General features: G+C 38.5%; 1 protein-coding gene across 2 annotated transcripts in view; it reads right to left on the bottom strand.

Annotated features, from left to right (window-relative positions):
• Window positions 1–20,421, bottom strand: part of SYT9 (synaptotagmin 9) — a 206,287-nt gene that overhangs the window by 109,598 nt on the left and 76,268 nt on the right. For both annotated transcript variants that reach the window (XM_070473342.1, XM_070473341.1), the window contains exon 3: window positions 18,104–18,650. In XM_070473342.1, coding sequence (XP_070329443.1) covers window positions 18,104–18,650 — 547 coding nt within the window. The remainder of the gene's footprint in view (window positions 1–18,103; window positions 18,651–20,421) is intronic.

The raw sequence follows: 20,421 nt of genomic DNA, 5'->3' as shown, positions 1-20,421 counted from the left end.
TGTTTCAGGGTACAAAATGAATACACTGAAATCTCTTGCATTCCTATACACTAACAATGAAAGATCAGAAACAGAAATTAAGAAAACAATCCCATTTACCATCACATCAGAAATAATAAAATACCTAGGAATAAATCTACCTATGGAGGCAAAAGACCTGTACTCAGAAAACTATAAGATACTGATGAAAGTACTCAAAGATGATATAAACAGATAGAGAGATGTACTATGTTCTTGGATTGGAAGAATCAATATTATACAAACGACTATACTAGCTAAAGCAATCTACAGATACAATGCAATCCCTATCAAATTATCAATGGCATTTTTCACAGAATGAGACCCCAAAATTTTCAGTTTGTATGGAAACACAAAGACCCCTGAATAGCCAAAGCAATATTCAGAAAGAAAAATGGAGCCAGAAGAAACAGGCTCCCTGACTTCATACTACACTATTAAGCTACAGTAATCAAAACAGTATGGTATCAGCACAAAAATAGAAATACAGATCAATGCAACAAGATAGAAAGTCCAGAGAAAAACCCACACACCTATGATCAACTAATCTATGACAAAGGAGGCAAGAACATACAATGGAAAAAAAAGGCTCTTCATTAAGTGGTGCTGGGAAAACAGGACTGCTTCCTGTAAAAGAATGAAATCAGAATACTTCCTAATGCTATTCACAAAAATAAACTCAAATTGCATTAAAGACTTAAATGTAAGGCTGGAAACCTGAAGCTGTTAGAGTAAAACATAGGCAATACACTCTTTGACATAAATTGCAGCAACATTCTCTCTGACTCACCTCTTAAAGGAAATAAAAACAAAAATAAACAAATGGGACCTAATAAAACTTTAAAGCTTTTGCACAGCAAAGGAAACTATAAACAAGATGAAAAGACAACCCTCAGAATGGGAGAAAATAATTGCAAATGAAGTAACTGACAAAGGGTTAATCTCCAAAACATAGAAGCAGCTCATACATCTCAATGTCAGAAAAACAAACAATCCAATCAAAAAATGGGCAGAAGACCTAAACAGACATTTCTCCAAAGAAAGCATATAGGTGATCTAGTGGTTTTCCCTACTTTGTTCAATTTAAGTCTGAATTTGGCAATAGGAGTTCATGATCTGAGCCACAGTCAGCTCACAGTTTTGCTTTTGCTGACTGTATAGAGTTTCTCCATCTTTGGCTGTAAAGAATATAATCAGTCTGCTTTTGGTATTGACCATCTGGTGATGTCCATGTGTAGAGTCTTCTCTTGTGTTGTTGGAAGAGGGTGTTTGCTATGACCAATGTGTTCTCTTCACAAAACTCTTAGCCTTTGCCCTACTTCATTCTGTACTTCAAGGCCAAATTTGCCTGTTACTCAAGGTATCTCTTGACTTCCTACTTTTGCATTCCAGTCGCCTATGATGAAAAGGACATCTTTTTTGATTGTTAGTTCAACTGCACAATTGCATTCATCTCACATGCTAGCAAAGTAATGCTCAAAGTTCTCCAAGCCAGGCTTCAACAGTATGTGAACCATGAACTTCCAGATATTCAAGCTGGATTTAGGAAAGGCAGAGGAACCAGCTATCAAATTGCCAACATCCACTGGATCATTGAGAAAGCAAGAAAGTTCCAGGAAAACATCTACTTCTGCTTTATTGACTACACCAAAGCCTTTGATTGTGTGTTATTATAACAAACTGTGGGAAATTCTTCGAGATGGGAATGCTAGACCACCTGACCTGCATCCTGAGAAATCTGTATGCAGGTCAAGAAGCAACAGTTAGAATTGGACATGGAACAACAGATTGGCTCCAAATTGGGAATGGAGTATGTCAAGGCTGTATATTGTCACCCTGCTTATTTAACTTACATGCAGAGTATATCATGAGAAATGTCAGGCTGGATGAAGCATAAACTGGAATTAAGATTGACGGGAGAAATATCAATAACTTCAGATATGCAGATGACACTACTCTTATGGCAGAAAGCGAAGAAGAACTAAAGAACCTCTTGATGAAAGTGAAAGAGGACAGTGAAAAAGCTGGTTTAAAACTCAACATTCAGAAAACAAAGATCATGGCATCTGGTCCCACCACTACATGACAAATAGATGGGGAAACAATGGAAACAGTGACAGACTTTATTTTGGGGGGCTCAAAAATCACTGCAGATGGTGACTGCAGCCATGAAATTAAAAGACATTTGCTCCTTGGAAGAAAAATTATGACCAACCTAGACAGCATATTAAAAAACAGAGACATTGCTTTGCCAACAAAGGTCCATCTAGTTAAGACTATGATTTTTCCAGTAGCCATGTATAGGTGTGAGAGTTGGACTATAAAGAAAGCTGAGTGCTGAAGAATTCATGCTTTTGAACTGTGGTGTTAGAGAAGACTCTTGAGAGTCCCTTGGACTGCAAGGAGATCCAACCAGTCCATCCTAAAGGAGATCAGTCCTGGGTGTTGATTGGAAGGACTGATGCTGAAGCTGAAACTCCAATACTTTGGCCACCTGAAGCAAAAAACTGACTAATTTGAAAAGATCCTGATACTGCGCAAAACTGAAGGCAGGAGGAGAAGGGGATGACAGAGGATGAGATGGTTGGATGGCATCGCCGACTCATTGGACTTGAGTTTGAGCAGGTTCCAGGAGTTGTTGATAGACAGGGAAGCCTGGCATGCTGCAATCCATAGGGTCACAAAGAGTCAGACACAACTGAGTGACTAAACTGAACTGAACAGATGAGGGAGAAAGTAAAATGATAAGATTATGAAGAATTTCAAGTCAATATATTTAAACCATAAATGAAATAAGCAATCTTCTAAAAATATCTATATCAGCAAAATCATTTCATAAAGAAATAGAAAACTTATACAGTATACTGCTATATCCATCAAAGGAATGGAATCATTGTACCCCAAAGTAAACACCTGACCCAGAAAGTTGTGTGGGTCAATTCTACTAAACACTGAAGGAAAAGGTTATTTCAATTGTAAACAAGATCTTTGAAAAACCAAAAAGAGAGAGAATGCTCCATCATTTATTTTGATGATGAAACCAGATAAAGAGAGAGCAATAAAACAAAATCAGAGGGCTGTCTTACTCATTAATTTAGTTGCAAAAATCTTTAACCAAATATTAACAAACTAAGCAGGTGAACACACACATTCACATATATCCATGTAGATGAAAAAAATACATCATGTATAAGCCCGATTTATCTCAGGAATACAAGTTCTCACCAAAATTAGAAAATAAAGCAATGTAATTCATCACATTAAAAGACAAGAGAAGCAAAACATATGATTACCTCCACAAACTCAGAAAAATCATCTGATAAAATTCAGTATTCATTCAGGTGTTCAAAGTCTATAGGCAATGTCCTACTTAGTGGTGGAAATTCAGAGCATTTCTTTTGAGATTAGGAGCAAGCCAAGGATTATTAGACTGTCCTTTGTATTGGCAGTCCAGATAAATGTAATAAAACAAGTAAAAGGGGAGCTGTAGAGAAAAGTCAAAAGAACCAAAAAGGAAAGTAGCAAAAAGCACCTATTTTTTCATGGTTTATCTGTCAATGTACAAAACTCAAAAAACTCTGTGGTCACAGTCTTAAAGTGAAAGTCACTCAGTCATGTCTGACTCTTTGTGACTCCATGGTCTATAGGGTCCATGGAATTCTCCAGGCCAGAATACTGCAGTGGGTAGCTGTTCCCTTCTCTAGGGGATCTTCCCAGCCCAGGGATTGAACCCAGGTCTCCCACATTGCGGGCCGATTCTTTAAGTCCAGACTTAAAGTATGCAGCAATACCAAGTGGTGGAGAGAACACAGACTAAGATGGGCTTATGCACTGCTGCTGGGACATACTGCGCAACATGGGAACATGGCCAATGTTTCATAACAACTGTAAATGGAGTGTAATCTTTAAAAATTATATTAACGAAAAAGGTAGCATTTTAATTTAGCAACACTATTCCTAGGTATACATCTTAGAGAAATTCTTGCATATTTTTACCAGGAGACATTTATAAAATATACATATATAGCAGCATTTTCTAAAATAGAAGAAAAAATTAATTCAGATAACCATTGACTAGAGACCAGATAAGTAAAATATGGTACATCACACAATGAAATGCTAAAACACCCTGCCAAAAAAAAAATAAACAAAGAACTGGCAGGCTGGCAGTGTGCAGGTGGATGTGAGAGACTCAATACACATAATACACATAATGGAGGTTTGCAGAATAAATATGATTTTTTCACATAAATTTCAAAAATAGGCAAAATATAACAACCTATTCTTATGTGGTAAAATGATTTAAAAACAAGGGAATTACAGATATGAAATTCAACATGCTGATTACCGGGGAGACAAAGCTTGGGGACAGAGGAGGAGCACATAGGGAGCTTCAAAGAGACTGATAATGTTCTCTTTCGTCAGCTAAACTCTAGACTGACAGATACGCATTTTTTTTTTTTTTGTTTTTAAATCATACATATGAAACCAAGCAGGACCCTGTGGGGTCTCCCCAGGGACAGATCCCTCCCTCACCCCAACGTCCTCCACTTCTTGTCTATAGAAAAGCTTAGACCTCCTGGCCTTTTCCCTGAGTTCCAAAGAGCAAATTTAATCAGATAAGTGAAAAAAAAAATGCAGGAACAAAGGAAAACAGTCAAGTAAGTGAAAACAGTACCAGTTTAGCCATAAAACAAAGTCAAGGACCTTTTATTTCTTCTTTAAAGGTTTTAATAATATTTTGAGCCATATCCTTGAGTTGTTTTGCAGACACTAAGACCCACACCAGGAAGAATTTATCTGCATGATGACCACAAGCTCAATGACTCCAGACAGTTTGGAACCAGAAAGTTGATGATGCTAACTTTTGAAACACCACCCTGCTACCCCACCACCCGTCGACAAGAAGGATGTCCATGAGCTGATGAGGCACCCTGCAGGCCCCACCCCAATGTTTCTTTTGAATGCCTAAGGGATTTCTTTAAATCCCTAAAAGCCACTGGGGAGTTCTGGCCTTTGGAGCATGAGCTGCCAGTTATTCTCGCTTGACCCTACACTGGGTGCCTTGCAATAATCGCTGTATTTTCCCTCATCACAAACCAGTGTCAGCAGACTGGCTTTACTGCACACGGGGCAACTGGACCCAATCGGTTCAGTAACACATACACATTATACATACTATTGTATATATCATATTTCATTTAAAAAAACAAATGCATTGTCCTGGCACTTAAACTATGATAAAAGCTATCAAAGTCAATTTGTCAGAGACCTATAGCTTTATTGATCCCTTCCTTCAGATGTTCTTTTCTGCAATTCTGTACCTTTTCACTCTGAATAATCTAAATATCCAGGGGATGGTATGTGTGAAGGATCATGAATGGGAAAAATAGTAGGGTGGACTTCAGTGGGCTCTTAGGAAAATACAGCTCATTAGACCCCAGTGATGGTTGAAATCCACCCACATTCACATTATAGAAGGAATTTGGCTTCTCTGTTGCCAGCTGGAAACCAGGGTTTTCTGTGGAGCTTTTCACACAGTTGGTTTTTTAGAATTAGCTAGCCTTAGTGTTTTCAGCACTACATGCCATGGTACTGAGCAGGCTTCTATCAGCTGGCACCAGCTTGCCAGAACCAATATGAGCATCATTTGCCAACTCCACCTTCAGTGATGTCACATTGGCAGCCTGAAATCAGCCCTTCTGGGAGAATTTACACCACGGAAATGAGCAAATGCTACAAATCAGGTCCCCTTCTAATCGCCCAACTCCAGCCAGTTGTTAATACATCTATGACTCCACTGAATGTGACAAAGTTATAGAATCATATGATAACAACTTAGGACTCACAGTGTAATGGAATGAAACAGAATTAAATTAACAGACTTCTTCAGTCAGGAGATTGCCTGCCCCATATGCATTCAACTGTGAGAAGCAAGCATCCTGGGCTTCCCTGATTACTTTCATCTTCCCTGAGTGGTTCCAAGTATCCACATTTATCAGGTATAGAAATGGCCCCAGGGCGCTGGCAGATGGAACAGGGAGACTCCTAAATCAACTACTGCAAAATATTAGACTTTGCAACCACTCACAAAGTCCAATTTTTGTGGAAATGCAAGGTTTTAAAATCTATAACATTAAAAGAAGGTCTGTATGCTCAGTCACTCAGTCGTGTCCGACTCTTTGAAACCCCATGGTTTCAAAGCCTGCTCCCTGCCAGGCTTCTCTGTCCAGGGGACTTTCCAGGCAAGAATACTGGAATGGGTCGCCATTTCCTCCTCCAGGGGATCCAGGGGTCAAACCCACTTCTCCTGTGTCACCTGCATTGCAGGCAGATTCTTTACCACTGAGCCACCAGGGAAGTCACCAAAAGAAGGTCTACGCTGCTGTAAAGTGCCCCCTATCCTCTTATGAACTGGGACTGATACTGGCAAAGAGGGAACCTTGTAACTTCTACTGGTACCCTGTGAGAGCTTTAGCACCTTCTCCAAATTAGAGTCTAGCTGAGATGACCATAGGTCCTAGAGAAAGCCTCTGAATCAGTTTCTATGCGAGCCATGGAGAGAAATTCCTGAAGTGCTTACTGCCTATTTCCCAGGGAGTCAGAGATGAGTGGGGTGTACTAAAAATGCAAAGAGCATATAGACACAGCAGTCAACACTCACCAGACCACTAAACCCATGCCCTCCCAACTTTGGCCTTCCCCAGATACTATATCCTCCCGGTGACTGCTACACATGCTACAAAATTGCATTATATACTATTATTGATTGATCTGGTTTCAATAGTTGAGAAGTTTAATTAAACTACCATTTTTAAACTCAATAATTGCATTTTGCTCCTTCACAGGAAGGTGTGAGGATTAATTTTTATTTGACTGCTACCATTTATAAAACTCATAATCTCCTTAGAGAAATTAAGAACAAAATTAAAAAATTAGTTAATAGATTCAGCTTTGCATAACATTCCCCCAAACAAACCAGTCCCTAGAGCCTCACCAGATTAGCCCCTCATCGGAAACTTCATTTTAGTCAGTTAGTGCTTATTAATTATTACCATTTCCAGATATAATTTCAGAGGCTAAGCACAGAGTAGTGAACAAGTTGGTTGCACTTACAGGTCTAACAGGGAAGAAAGAAAATTGAACAAATACATAAAGTATAATGACACAAGAGCAAAATCTGTAATTAGGTATGGTGAGATATTAACTAGACTTACTATGCTTATCATTTTGCAATACATACAAATACAAATGATTATGTTGTACACCTGAAACTAATGTTATTTGTCATTTATATTTCAATTAAATCTTTTAATAAAACATATACATTATTCACATAACAACAATAATAAGAGTAAATAAACTTTAAAGTCATATGTATATGGAAAAAAAGACATGATGATACAATAATAGAAATATAGAATATCATGGGAGCATTCACCAGAAAAATCTATCCCAGTCCAGGGCTCACATAAGAGTTGTTCAAGGAAGTGGCATTTAAGTTGGAATCTAAAAGTTTAGTATGGAATTAACCAGGAAAAGAGGAGGAAGAAAAGTAAAACAGCATATATGGTAATTTTGAGACACCTTTTCTTGAACGGACTAAAATGGCTATTGAAAAACAATCTGAAGCCCTATTTGGCCATGATTCAGCTACGTGACCCTGGCTGACTCAATGCCCCTCCACTTCAGTTTAATGCGCTAAATGAAGATTTTGGATTACGGGATCTCTTAAGGCTCCTTCTGCATTGGACTGTGAGGCACTTAACTGTGAGGCAGCTATGGTAATAAATAATAGATACACATACACACAGATAATTATTGAGTTAGTAGAAGTAAAAACTGCTCTTTTGAACAGACCTTGAGTAATACAGCACACACTATTTCAGACGTAGGGTGGATGTTCACAGAAACTCCTCCAAGTAAAAATACTAGATTATAAAATTCTTTTTAATGAGTAGCAGGGCTCAGAGAAAAGAATCTTTCAGTGCCAAAAACAATGAGAAAGCATAAATCTACAGAAGTAACCTGTGGAGCTGCAGTCTGAACAGAGGTGAATGTGAACTTGGGTGGCCTAGAGCCTGGGTTTTAGAGGACTGTGGGAGAATCCTGCGTGAAGGCTGGAGTACTAACGACTGAGGATCACACCCTTAAAGGATAAACAAAACAGAACTTCTGCCCTAAATAAGTAGACACCAGAAATACATCCTATTTGGGACTTAAAATGGAAGCAACAGTACGTGAACTGTGAACTTCCAGATGTTCAATTAGAAAAGGCAGAGGAACAAGAGATCAAATCACCTACATCCCTTGGATCATCGAAAAAGCAAGAGAGTTCCAGAAAAACATCTACTTTTGCTTTATTGATTACGCCAAAGCCTTTGACTGTGTGGATCACAAAAAGCTGTGGAAAATTCTTAAAGAGATGGGAATACCAGACCACCTGATCTGCCTCCTGAGAAATCGGTATGCTGGTCAAGAAGCAACAGTTAGAACTGTACATGGAATAACAGGCTGCTTCCAAATCAAGAAAGGAGTATATCAAGGCTGTATATTGTCACCCTGCATAAAATAGGTCACTTATATGCAGAGTACATCATGAAAAACGCTGGACTGAATGAAGCACAATCTGGAATCAAGATTGCCATGGGAAATATCAATAACCTCAGATATGCAGATGACACCACCCTTATGGCAGAAAAGAAGAGTCTCTTAATGAAAGTGAAAGGAGAGTGAAAAAGTTGGCTTAAAGCTCAACATTCAGAAAACTAAGATCATGGCATCTGGTCCGATTACTTCATGGCAAAAAGATGGGGAAATAATGGGAACAGTGACAGACTTTATTTTGGGGGGCTCCAAAATCACTGCTGATAGTGACTGTAGCCATAAAATTAAAAGATGCTTGCTCTTTGGAAGAAAAGCTATGACCAACCTAGACAGCATATTAAAAAGCAGAGACATTATTTTGCCAACAAAGGTCTGTCTAGTCAAAGCTATGTTTTTCCAGTAGCCATGTATGGGTGTGAGAGTTGGACTATAAAGAAAGCTGAGCACCAAAGAATTGATGCTTTTGAACTGTGGTGTTGGAGAAGACTCTTGAGAGTCCCTTGGACTGCAAGGAGATCCAACCAGTCCATCCTAAAGGAGATCAGTCCTGGGTGTTCATTGGAAGGACTGATGCTGAAGCTGAAACTCCAATACTTTGGCCACCTCATGCAAAAAGTTGACTCATTGGAAAAGACCCTGATGCTGGGAGGGATTGGGGGCAGGAGGAGAAGGGACGACAGAGGATGAGATGGTTGCATGGCATCACCAACTCAAAGGACATGAGTTTGAGTAAGCTCTGGGAGTTTCTAATGGACAGGGAAGCCTGGCATGCTGAAGTTCTACTTCATGGACTTGCAAAGAGTCAGACAAGACTGAGCGACTGAATTGAAATAAAGCAAAAAAAAAAAACAAAACAAAAAAACCTTTCAGTTTCTCACTATTAGTACAAGCCTATACTTACACTGCTGGACTCTATATCCAGCCTACCTTGTTGTAAAAAAAAAAAAAAAAGACTCATGCTCAATAATTTAAAATTATTCCATGTTGGTAGTTCTCCTAGGCACTTGGTAGAAGCAATCACAAATAATATCTTAAGGAATGAACTTTATATTAAAAGCTTGAAAATGTCTACTGATAAAGTTCTAAGCTAGATGAGCTCACAATCACAAATAACTAAATCCAAGAGTCAACAAGGCATGACGAGTAAAAGCTGATGGAAATGCCAAACAAAAGAAGTAGAGCTGCAAAGATTACACCTATCGGAATTATGAGCAGCAAAGTATAAAATGCTTATATATGAAATCATAAAAAAAATTGAAAGTATGTTAAAAAAAAGAGAGAGGCTCTCAAATGTGTATTAGGCAAATGTGAAAATGCAGCAAATAATACACTTCTACAAATGGAAAAAAAGTAAATGGCCAAGACTTTTCCAGAACTGATAAAAGGAAACAATCTCAGATTCAGGAAACCCAGTAAATCTCAATCAGGATAAATAAAATAAAGGTCCACTTTATTTTACAGTGTTACAGTTAAACTATAGAACACTAAACCAGAAAGCAAGATCTTGAAACCAGTAAGAAAGAAAAGAAAAATTAAATACGAAGGAATAAACCTTAGACTAAATGTTGACTTCTCTGAAGGAACTGATGGTTGGAAAACTATGGAATGATAGCTTTACAATGCCAAAATCAGGGTAAATTGAGACTTTTGTGCCACACCCCCAATTTTTACATCCAGAAAAGTGATCTAAGAATGACAGCAAAATAAAGACATATTCAGGATATTCAGAACTATGGCTTTCAGTTTAAGGTTACTGCCAGCCTATGGATACTCCAAGGAAGGCATTCAGGAGAATAAATATCCTGAACTCATTCTCCTTCCTTCCTTATTTTCTGAACTTAATGGGGTCACAAAGAGCTGGACATGACTTAGTGACTAAACAACAACAACAAATCAGAAGCCAGAGACTAAGGGAGGCTTTTCAGTTTGAAGAAAAATAAACAAAAATCCCAAAGCGTATAGGGTCACTGAATAGGAACAAATGGGAGGCATCCAAAATCATTCTCTCAAATAGATTTTTTTTGGAGGGGGGCAAGCTGCACAGCATGTAGGATATTAGTTCCCCCACTAGGGGCTGAACCCTCGCCCCCTACAGTGGAAGTGCAGAGTACTAATCACTGGACAGCCAGAGAAGTCCCCCAAATAGTTTTATAAATCAAGAAATACCTTGATTCCAAGCCATTCAAGAAAGTAAGTTACATATATCGCTCATGAGCACAGATGCAAAAAATGCTAAACAAAATAGCAACTGAACTCAGCAATTGTAAAATGCAATATATCAAGGCAAGTCTGGATCATATTAAGAATACAAGATTGACTTAAAATTAGAAAATGATCGATGTAACTGACCAAAATAGTAGATTAGAATGAAAAAAAAAACCCATAAGCTCATAGCATGTGATAAAATGAATGTTTGTGATAAAAAGGCTTAGGTAAAGGGAACCCTTGTACACTATTGGTGGGGATGTAAACTGGTGCTGCCACTACAGAAAACAGTATGAAGGTTCCTTAAAAAACTAAAAATAGAGCTACGATATGATCCAGCAATCCCACTCCTGGATATATATCCAGAAAAAATGAAAACCTTCATTAGAAAAGATACATGTACCACAATGTTTACAGCAGCACTATTTACAACACCCAAGAGATGGAAACAATGCAAGTGCTCATCAACAAACAACTGGATTAAGATGTGGTATATATCCAATGGAATATTACTCAGCCATAAAAATAACAAAACACTGCCATTTGAAGCAACAGAGATGAACCTAGGAAAATTATACTTAGTGAAGTCATACAGAGAAAGACAAATACTATAATGGTATCACTTACATATGGAATCTAAAAAATAATACAAATGAATCCATATACAAAAGAGAAACAGACTCACAGACAAGAGAAAACAAAGGAGGGAGGGGAAATTAGGAATATGGGACAAACACAAATACTCCACATAAAAAGTAACAAGGACTTTCTGAATAGCACCAGGAATTATATTCAATATCTTATAATAACCTATAATGGAATATAATCATAAGAACAACTGAGTCACTATGCTGTAAACCTGAAACCTACACAATATTATTAATCAACTATACTTCAGTTTAATTAGAGGCTCAGTCAACTAGGAAGAGAGGCACACATTTCTTTAAAAAATAGTTATTTAGTTGTAACTGTGGTACATGGGATCTTTGATCTTCATTGTGGAATGTGGGATCTTTAGTTGCGGCGTGCAAACTCTTAGTTGCAGCATGTGGGTTCTTGTTTGCTGACTAGTGACTGAAATCTGGTCCCCTGCATTGGGAGACCAAAGTCTTAGTCACTGGATCACCAGGGAAGTCCCTGAGGAATACATTCTAAACATGATAGACATCCATGATGTAGATGATACAGATATGATACATCTTTATCAAAATCATACTAAATGGGAATGTTAAAGACATTCCATTTAAAAGAAGGAATAAGTCAAGAATGACTAATACCACAATTATTATTTAGCATTGTATAGGAAATTCTAGTCTGTGCACTGAATTAAAAATAAGTACACAGATTAGGAAAAAAAACTATCATAATTCACATGACTGATTATCTACAAAGAAAATTCAGAAGAGTCTATATATTATAAGAGTAAGAAGAGCTTTATAAATGGCTAAATAGAAGATAAACATAAAAATTTAAACTGCATTACTATACAGCAACAAGAGTTAGAAAATGCAATTTTAGAAAAGATACTACTTAAAATAACAAAAAGTAAGATACCTGGTAATCAAACTAACAAAATATTTAATACATGAAAGACATCATCATGTAGAAAGGTATAAGCTTTGAATGAAAGACTTTAAAGGAGAACTAGCTAAATGGAGAGATGTACCATGATCATGAACAGGAAGACTCAGTATCACAAAAGATGTAAAAATTCCATGAATTTACCTATAGACATCATAGCAGTTCAAACAAATATCAGAAAGAAATTTTAATTTGACAATATGATTTTAACATTTATGAGGAAAGCCAAGTGTTAGCCAAGATTGAACTGAAGAAAAAGTAGGCTGGATGATTTTCTCTTCTAGACATTAAAGCTTATCACAGAATGGTAGTAATTTACAAATAGAGCTATTGGTAGAGTCACTCAAACAGAAATATGGATAAAAGAGAGAATTCAGAAACAGATTCTTCATATATAGAGATGTAGTCAGGATAGAGCTTATACTGCAGATTACTGGGAAAATATGCCAGAAACTTGCTTATTCATATAGAAAAAGAAGTATGGATGTCTTATGCACTGAATGTCTGTGTCCCTCAAATTCATATACTGAAATCCTAACCCCCGACGACTGCAGCCATGAAATTAAGACGCTTGCTCCTTGGAAGAAAAGCCATGACCAACCTAGACAGCATATTAAAAAGCAGAGACATTACTTTGCCAACAAAGGTCAGTCTAGTCAAAGCTATGGCTTTTCCAGTAGTCATGTGTGGATGTGAGAGTTGGACCATAAAGAAAGCCGAGTGCCAAAGAATTGATGCTTTTGAACTGTGATGTTGGAGAAGACTCTTGAGAGTCCCTTGGACTGCAAGGAGATCCAACCAGTACCTCCTAAAGGAAATCAGTCCTGAATACTTATTGGAAGGACTGATGCTGAAGCTGAAACTCCAATACTTTGGCCACCTGATGTGAAAAACTGACACATTGGAAAAGACCCTGATGCTGGGCAAGACTGAAGGCAGAAAAAGGGGACGACAGAGGATGAGATGGATGGATGGCATCACCGACTCAATGGAAATGAGTTTGAGCAAGCTCTGGGAGTTGGTGATGGACAGGGAACCTGGCGTGCTGTAGTCCATAGGGTAGCAGAGTCAGACACAACTGAGAGACTGAACTGAACTGACTGAACCCCAAATATGGTGGTATTTGGGTTCTCTGGGTGGTTATTATGTTTAAACGACATCAGGAAGGTGAGGCCCTCATGGTGAGATTATTGTCCTTCTAAGAAGAGGAGAGGTGGACTGAAATCATAATTAAGAAAGGCGAAACATTAAAATTTCTAATAAAAACATTGGAAAAATATCTTTATGAGTAGGGTAAGAAAGGATTTCTTAAATAAGACAGAAAAGTGCTAACTTACAATGGAGAATATTAATATATTTTACTGTATTAAATTTAAGAACCTCTATTGATCAAAATACACCATCAAGTGAGTATAAAGGCAGCCATAAATGGAGAGATGATGTTTGTAATACATACAACCAACAAAGGATTGCATCTATATATATAGAAAAAAAACAACAAAAAATGCTGAACAAACATTTAGCAAGGAAGGAAAATGTGAATGACCAGTGAACATATCAAAGGACCATTAACCTTGGCAACCAAGAATATACAAATCATATTTACATGCATGTACATACAAATCATATTTACATGCATGTTTACATATTAAACAGTATGACAATTCCAAGAGTCAGTGATAATGTGGAACATTAGGAACTGTCATACCTCAGTGGAAGGATCAACTTGTACAGCCATGATGGAAAAACAAACGACACTGCCTAGAAAATTTGGATGCATGTGTACATTTCCTCTATCAGGGCTACTTCCTAGAGAAATTAATGCACGTGTGAACCAGGAGACGTGCACAAAATATGTTCTCTGTGGTATTATTCAGAACCATAAAAAAACTAATCACAACCCAAATATCATCAATACAAGAGAGCTAATTAATGTATATAACACAATGAAAATTTACATAGTAATGAAAATAAATGAACCACGGCTCCATTCATCTCTATTGCTAAATGTCACGATCAATGTGGACTGAAAAAAAGGGCAAAGAAGAGCTGTGAAAAGCAGAAACAGACAAAACTGAAGAATATATTATCTTACAAATAAAATTCAGGATAGTGGTTTCCTCTTGGCAGGAATGGGCTAAAAGAATGTGATGGGGGAGGACAACCCAGAGGTCATCATCAGGACTTGGTGGTGGTCTGGTCTTCAGCTGAGGGGTGGGTCGTGCCGGTTCTTCTTATTATTCCCTCATTAGTCTGTACATGTATAGTGTGTATACTGTGTGGCATACATGTGTATTATAAAAATGAAGCCTTGGTAAATCTCAGACTTTCCTTATCAGTCTTTGCACAAAGTCACATTTTAAAAAGCACAGTTAAAAGAGCCCCAAATTGTAATTTTCCAAACAAAAATTTTTTAAATGCTAGATTATGAAACAACCTGTAATTCCTTTCTTAGGACGTCCTTTCTCCTGCTGGCCATCCAAATGCCATCAACACTCAGAATATTTTTTTTTTCCATTTATTTTTATTACTTGGAGGCTAATTACTTTACATCATTACAGTAGTTTTTGTCATACATTGAAATGAATTAGCCATGTTGGCCTGAGGAAACAACTGAGAGCTTCAAGGCCTTTAGCCTTAATGGTTTGCCTCCTTGATAAATAATTTCACATTCTCCTCCACTCTATGGAAGCTCAGGATTCTCCATCAGTGGAGCTCCCACCACAGTCATGGCAAAGTATGACAATGGCAGTGATCTCAGGGCCCAAAGGCCTCTGCAAGCCTCCATTCTCTATTTTCACCCCATGGGAAACTGCTTGAGGAGTCCTGCCCACCAGGGATCAGTTTATGCAGATTTTTATCAGCCACTGTGCATTAAAGTGTTACTCTTCCCACAAAATCTCTAGAAGGCAACTCACAGCAGGAACCCTGATGAGGTATCTAATAACCACTCCAGTTATTTCATGGAATCCTAGAATCCACTAGTCAAAAAATAAAAAAAAGATGTCACACTAGATGACATGACCAATGTCTCTGTACCAAGGCTCATCACTGTTGGCCAGAAGTGTCTTAGCTTACACACAAGGTGATTTGATAAGAACTCCAGTGAGACGGTTAATTCTTGAGCCATTCGCTGCTTAGTATCAGCAGCCTGCCCCCACTGACCTCTTTTTTTTTTTTAAGTTTCTAGCACTGCCTTTTGATTTTGCCAGTTGGGATTTAGGATACAACCCTTGCCACCTATAGCAACCATTTTGGGGTTTACAAATATCACAACCTTTCAAGTTTTAAGAGGTGTGTCCCTTACCCAATCTCCCTAGTCAGCTTAATTTCATCATCTGATGTTCTCTGCTCCTTCTCCAGTTCCTTCTTTTCTTTCCTCGTCATTATAATAAAGGCCAGCAAAACTCCATGCTTCACTTTGCTTATTTGAGTAGCAGGACAAAGTTGGCCTGCCATCACACAGCACATGAAGAGAAGGTGTCCCTTGGAACATGAGTTCCCAGTTGACAAAAGTGGCTGAGATGACAGAGTATCAGTGTGGGTACTGGGTCACTGGGCAGAGATTCTGTGTGTTCTCTTCTTGAGTGGAGTGAGAGTCTCTCACTACATGGGCTCCAAACTCTAGCTAGATCATTATCCAAGCACATAAGGATTATGGTGCTTGGTGTCTTGGATGCCAATGTAGAGAAAGAGAATGATATTCCCTTCAGAAGATGAGCTAACAAAGTTACCTGAGCGAATTTGCACAGGGAAAAGACATGAGTGGTCTTAAAATATCAGAGTCCCCTAAGATAGCACAATTTTCCTTTCTATTTCAGGAGTGTCAGTACCCCTCTGCAGGATAGTGAAATATACGCAAATGGAGTGAAAATACCACCACTTTGATCTCATGTCTAGATGTAAACATAGATATAAGGCAACAATACATAGTACTTCTGCCCTCTCTCCTGGGCTCTAAAAAGGATTTGACCTTGTATAGATTAGTTTGCCAATAGCAGTAGATCTTTTCAAACAGACTTTTGGCAACTTTGATTCTGTATTTAAAAATGTGGTGCCAACTCTTCTCCATCATTCTCACTTCTGGGATTAAAGCTGAAGATGTGATGATCATGAGAAATGCTCCTGAGCCGACCTGAGAACATGGCAAGGGCTTAATGCTCTCAGAGTCAGGCAATGTGCCCTCAGCTACAGATAACAGCTAATAGGATGCCAGGATCCATTTAACACAAACAAACTTAAGAAAGTTCTAAAGAAAATGAGGTAAGGAGGGCAGATAATGTCTAATGTCTATTAGGGAATCACTTAGAACTAGGAAGTAGAAAAGACAGAATGTTACTTTTCAATACTGCTTTCATGAGTAATTCTTAGAAACCACAAAATGAGCATTGTGAAAGGTTTGTTTCTGGAAAGGTACAAGGAGGTTTCCAGAAAAACATCTACCTCTGCTTCATTGACTAGGCTAAAACCTTGGACTGTGTGGATCACAACAAACTGTGGAAAATTCTTAAAGAGATGGGAATACCTGACCACCTTCCCTGTCTCCTGAGAAACCTGCATGCAGGTCAGGAAGCAACAGTTAGAACTAGACATGAACAATGGACTGGTTCAAAATTGGGAAAGGAGTACGTCAAGGCTGTGTACTGTTACCCTGCTTATTTAACTTATATGCAGAGGACAGCATGAGAAATGCTGGGCTGGATAAAGCACAAGCTAGAATCAAGACTGCCAGGAAAAATATCAATAACCTCAGATATGCAAATGACACCATCCTTACGGCAAAATGCAAAGAAGAACTAAAGAGCCTCTTGATGAAAGAGGAGCATGAAAAAGTTGGCTTAAAACTCAATATTCAAAAAACTAAGATCATGGCATCTGGTCCCGTCCCTTCATGGCCAATAGATGGGGAAACAATGAAAAGAGTGACAGACTTTATTTTCTTGGGCTCCAAAATCACTGCAGATGGTGACTGCAGGTGTGAAATTAAAAGACGCTCCTTGGGAGAAAAGTTATGACCAACCTAGACAGCATATTTAAAAAGCAGAGACATTACTTTGTCAACAAAGATCCATCTAGTCAAAGCTATGGTTTTCCCAGTAGTTGTGTATGGACGTAAGAGTTGGACCATAAAGAAAGCTGAGAGCAGAATTGATGCTTTTGAACTGTAGTACTAGAGGAGACTCTTAAGAGTCCCTTGGACTGCAAGGAGATCAATTCAGTCAATCATAAAGGAAATCAGTCCTGAATACTCATCGGAAGGACTGATGCAGAAGCTGAAACTCCAAAACTTTGGCCACCTGATGAGAACTGAAAAGGCCCTGATTCTGGGAAAGACTGAAGGCAGGAGGGAGAAGGGGACAATAGAGGATGGGATGGTTGGATGGCATCACCAACTCAATGGACATGATTTTGAGCAAGCTCCAGGAGCTGGTGAAGGACAGGGAAGTCTGGCACGCTGCAGTCAATAGGGTCGCAAAGAATTGGACACGACTGAGTGACTAAACTTAACTGAAGAAGGAGATTTGAAGTAATAGCTTTTTTTTTTTTTTTGAAGTAATAGCTTTAAGTACAGTGAGATAAATTTTGTACTCTACCCCTCAAATAAAATAAGGTATAAGTAAGCTGTTTGCATGCTGACCAAGAAGCTCCCCCCTCCCCACCTTCAACCAAAATGAAGAAATGTTAGACTCACGTTGGTGACATATTCAATATCCTTCCACAGGATGCACTCCCTGGGAAAATCAGCCAAGTCTAAGAAGTGATCCACCACCACTTGACCAATTAGGTCATGGCGAGAGAACCTGTCAAAGTCATAGACAGAGAAGTGAAGCTTCCTGGCTGCAAGGTCATTGTAGGGAACTGGAAATAAAAACACTTCATCAAACACCGGGTTCAGGGTCTTTCTGTGAACTTTAGTCTGGTGTTTTGTCTTCCGATCGGGAAGCAAATAGATCTTGACATAAGGATCTGAAGTCCCAGAAAAGTCCTTGGCGGGCAAGTTGACAGCTTTGTGGATCTTCACTATGAGCTGCTCTAAGTCACAGTCATATTTTAAAATGAAGTTCAGTTTCCCACAGGATTTACTGTTACTCCTTCTCCCGTCATCATTGTCCAATGACCTCTGCTTATATAACTCCGGTTTAATTCGACCAATGCCAGTCAACTGTTCCTGTTTTTGAAGTTGTTGGATATTGAAGTCTGGGTTTGACAGGTTGAGTTGTCTTCGGATTGAATTGTGCCTTGAATGAAGAGCAAGAGAGAATAAAGTTATAACCTCATTAGCTCTGGGTCTTTCACAAACCTGTGCCTGGGATGTAGGTAGACTGCTACATACTATTAAAAATTTAGATCTGTAGGCATTTTTTTAATCTAAATTCAAAATGCTTATCAATGTGAGTAAGCTGTTCCCCAAGGCTTGAAGCTCAAAACTGAGGCCTGGGCATCTGGAAGTGATCTTACTAACATGTGACCTTGGAGCTTGGAGGGTTTAATGCACTTTCTAAACTGTCTAATATGACATTAGAGAAGCTTATTCAGCTGGTGGGAGGTAAAGATTTGTACAAACTGGTTTAGAAAATAAAGTTATTCTCCTTAATATATAGTATGGTCCTGAAACTGAAATAGTTAGCTATGTGGTATCTTAAAAAGAATGGATATTTTTCTAAATTATATAGAATTTCGTGGCACTGGTTTTTAGCCTACTAAGGATTCACATTCTTATGGGATAAATCAAATCATTTCATCACAAGAACATAGTCTTTGCTCTTCTGGAAATGTATGTGACAGGATGCATCTGTTTGTAGGGGATTTTGTTGACTCTGAAAGATACAAGTGCCAGCTCCATGACTGTGCTTCCATTGTACCACGTGGGTGATAAGTGATGAGGAGGGAGGGTTTTATTTCTATAATAAACACTATAATTTTTATGAGACATAAAAATTAAAGGTAAGCTATTATAAATCTATATATGGATTCAGTTAGAGAAGGTTGGACACTGGTATTACAAATTAAATTTTTGCTATCAGAATCTATACTTCACCCTATAAGCTTGTTGGCTTGGGTCAAAAGTTTTCCTGAAAATCTCTTTGCCATATGTATGGGTCCTCACAAACTGAGAGTAGTCATTACATAGAAAGTTGTCTTTAAGGTTAGTTTTGTTCATTTTAGTTCATAGCTATTGTATTTTGTCTCGCAATCACCTTAATTAAAATAGCTCCTCTCCACCAGAAGGTGAAAGGGGAACAGTCAAACTGTCTCTGAGAGGTTAGTAAATAGTTGAAGAGACAGAGTAAACATTGGAGTTTGCCTTCTTTTCCTTTCTTAAGACTACTTTATGAAATGAAGGTGCAAATACGGGATTAATAGGTCCTGAAATATATTTGAAATTATTCTCCCTTGTCATACAGACGCTATGATGCTCAACATTTCTCTTCATCCTAAAATACCCTCCTGATTACTAATCACTCACACGATACAACAAAAGCACAATCACAGAGCTGTCACTTGCACCTGTCACAGCCAACCGTCTACACTCAGCCATACACATTCCCACATGTGCAAAAACCGTGTGGCCTGAATGCTTCTCTTGTGGAATTTTAATTTCTTACAAAGAAATCCACTCACCATCTTAAGTTTTCTCTGTATCTTTTGATTTTTCAAGGAAGGAAGGGGAGAGTCGGGGGAACAATGATAAAGCTCTCTGTGCTCCCACCCAGGTCAGTTCCTGTCTAGATGTTGAACCTTTGCAGTGCTAGACTACAGAGTTTTAATCCTGCTCTACTGGGATTTCTGGGCAGAAAGGCTCCCGGGGAGCAGCAAGACTCAATCTCTATGCAAGGGTCATAAGTGGCTGGAACCAGCTTTGGTTTCCTCTGCTGGTGATTTTTCTCTCCAAGCTGGTTTCAAACAAGGGCCCTGCTTGAGGGCCCTTTTTTTTTTTACCACCTATGATGGTTACCACCTATGATGGGCAATTCTGGGCGCTATCCAGTTAGTCAGTGGTGCAGTTTA

The sequence above is a fragment of the Odocoileus virginianus genome, chromosome 10, assembly GCF_023699985.2.
Source record: "Odocoileus virginianus isolate 20LAN1187 ecotype Illinois chromosome 10, Ovbor_1.2, whole genome shotgun sequence".
In the NCBI taxonomy this organism is placed as follows: Eukaryota; Metazoa; Chordata; class Mammalia; order Artiodactyla; family Cervidae; genus Odocoileus; species Odocoileus virginianus.
This window is presented reverse-complemented; position numbering and strand designations above follow the sequence as displayed.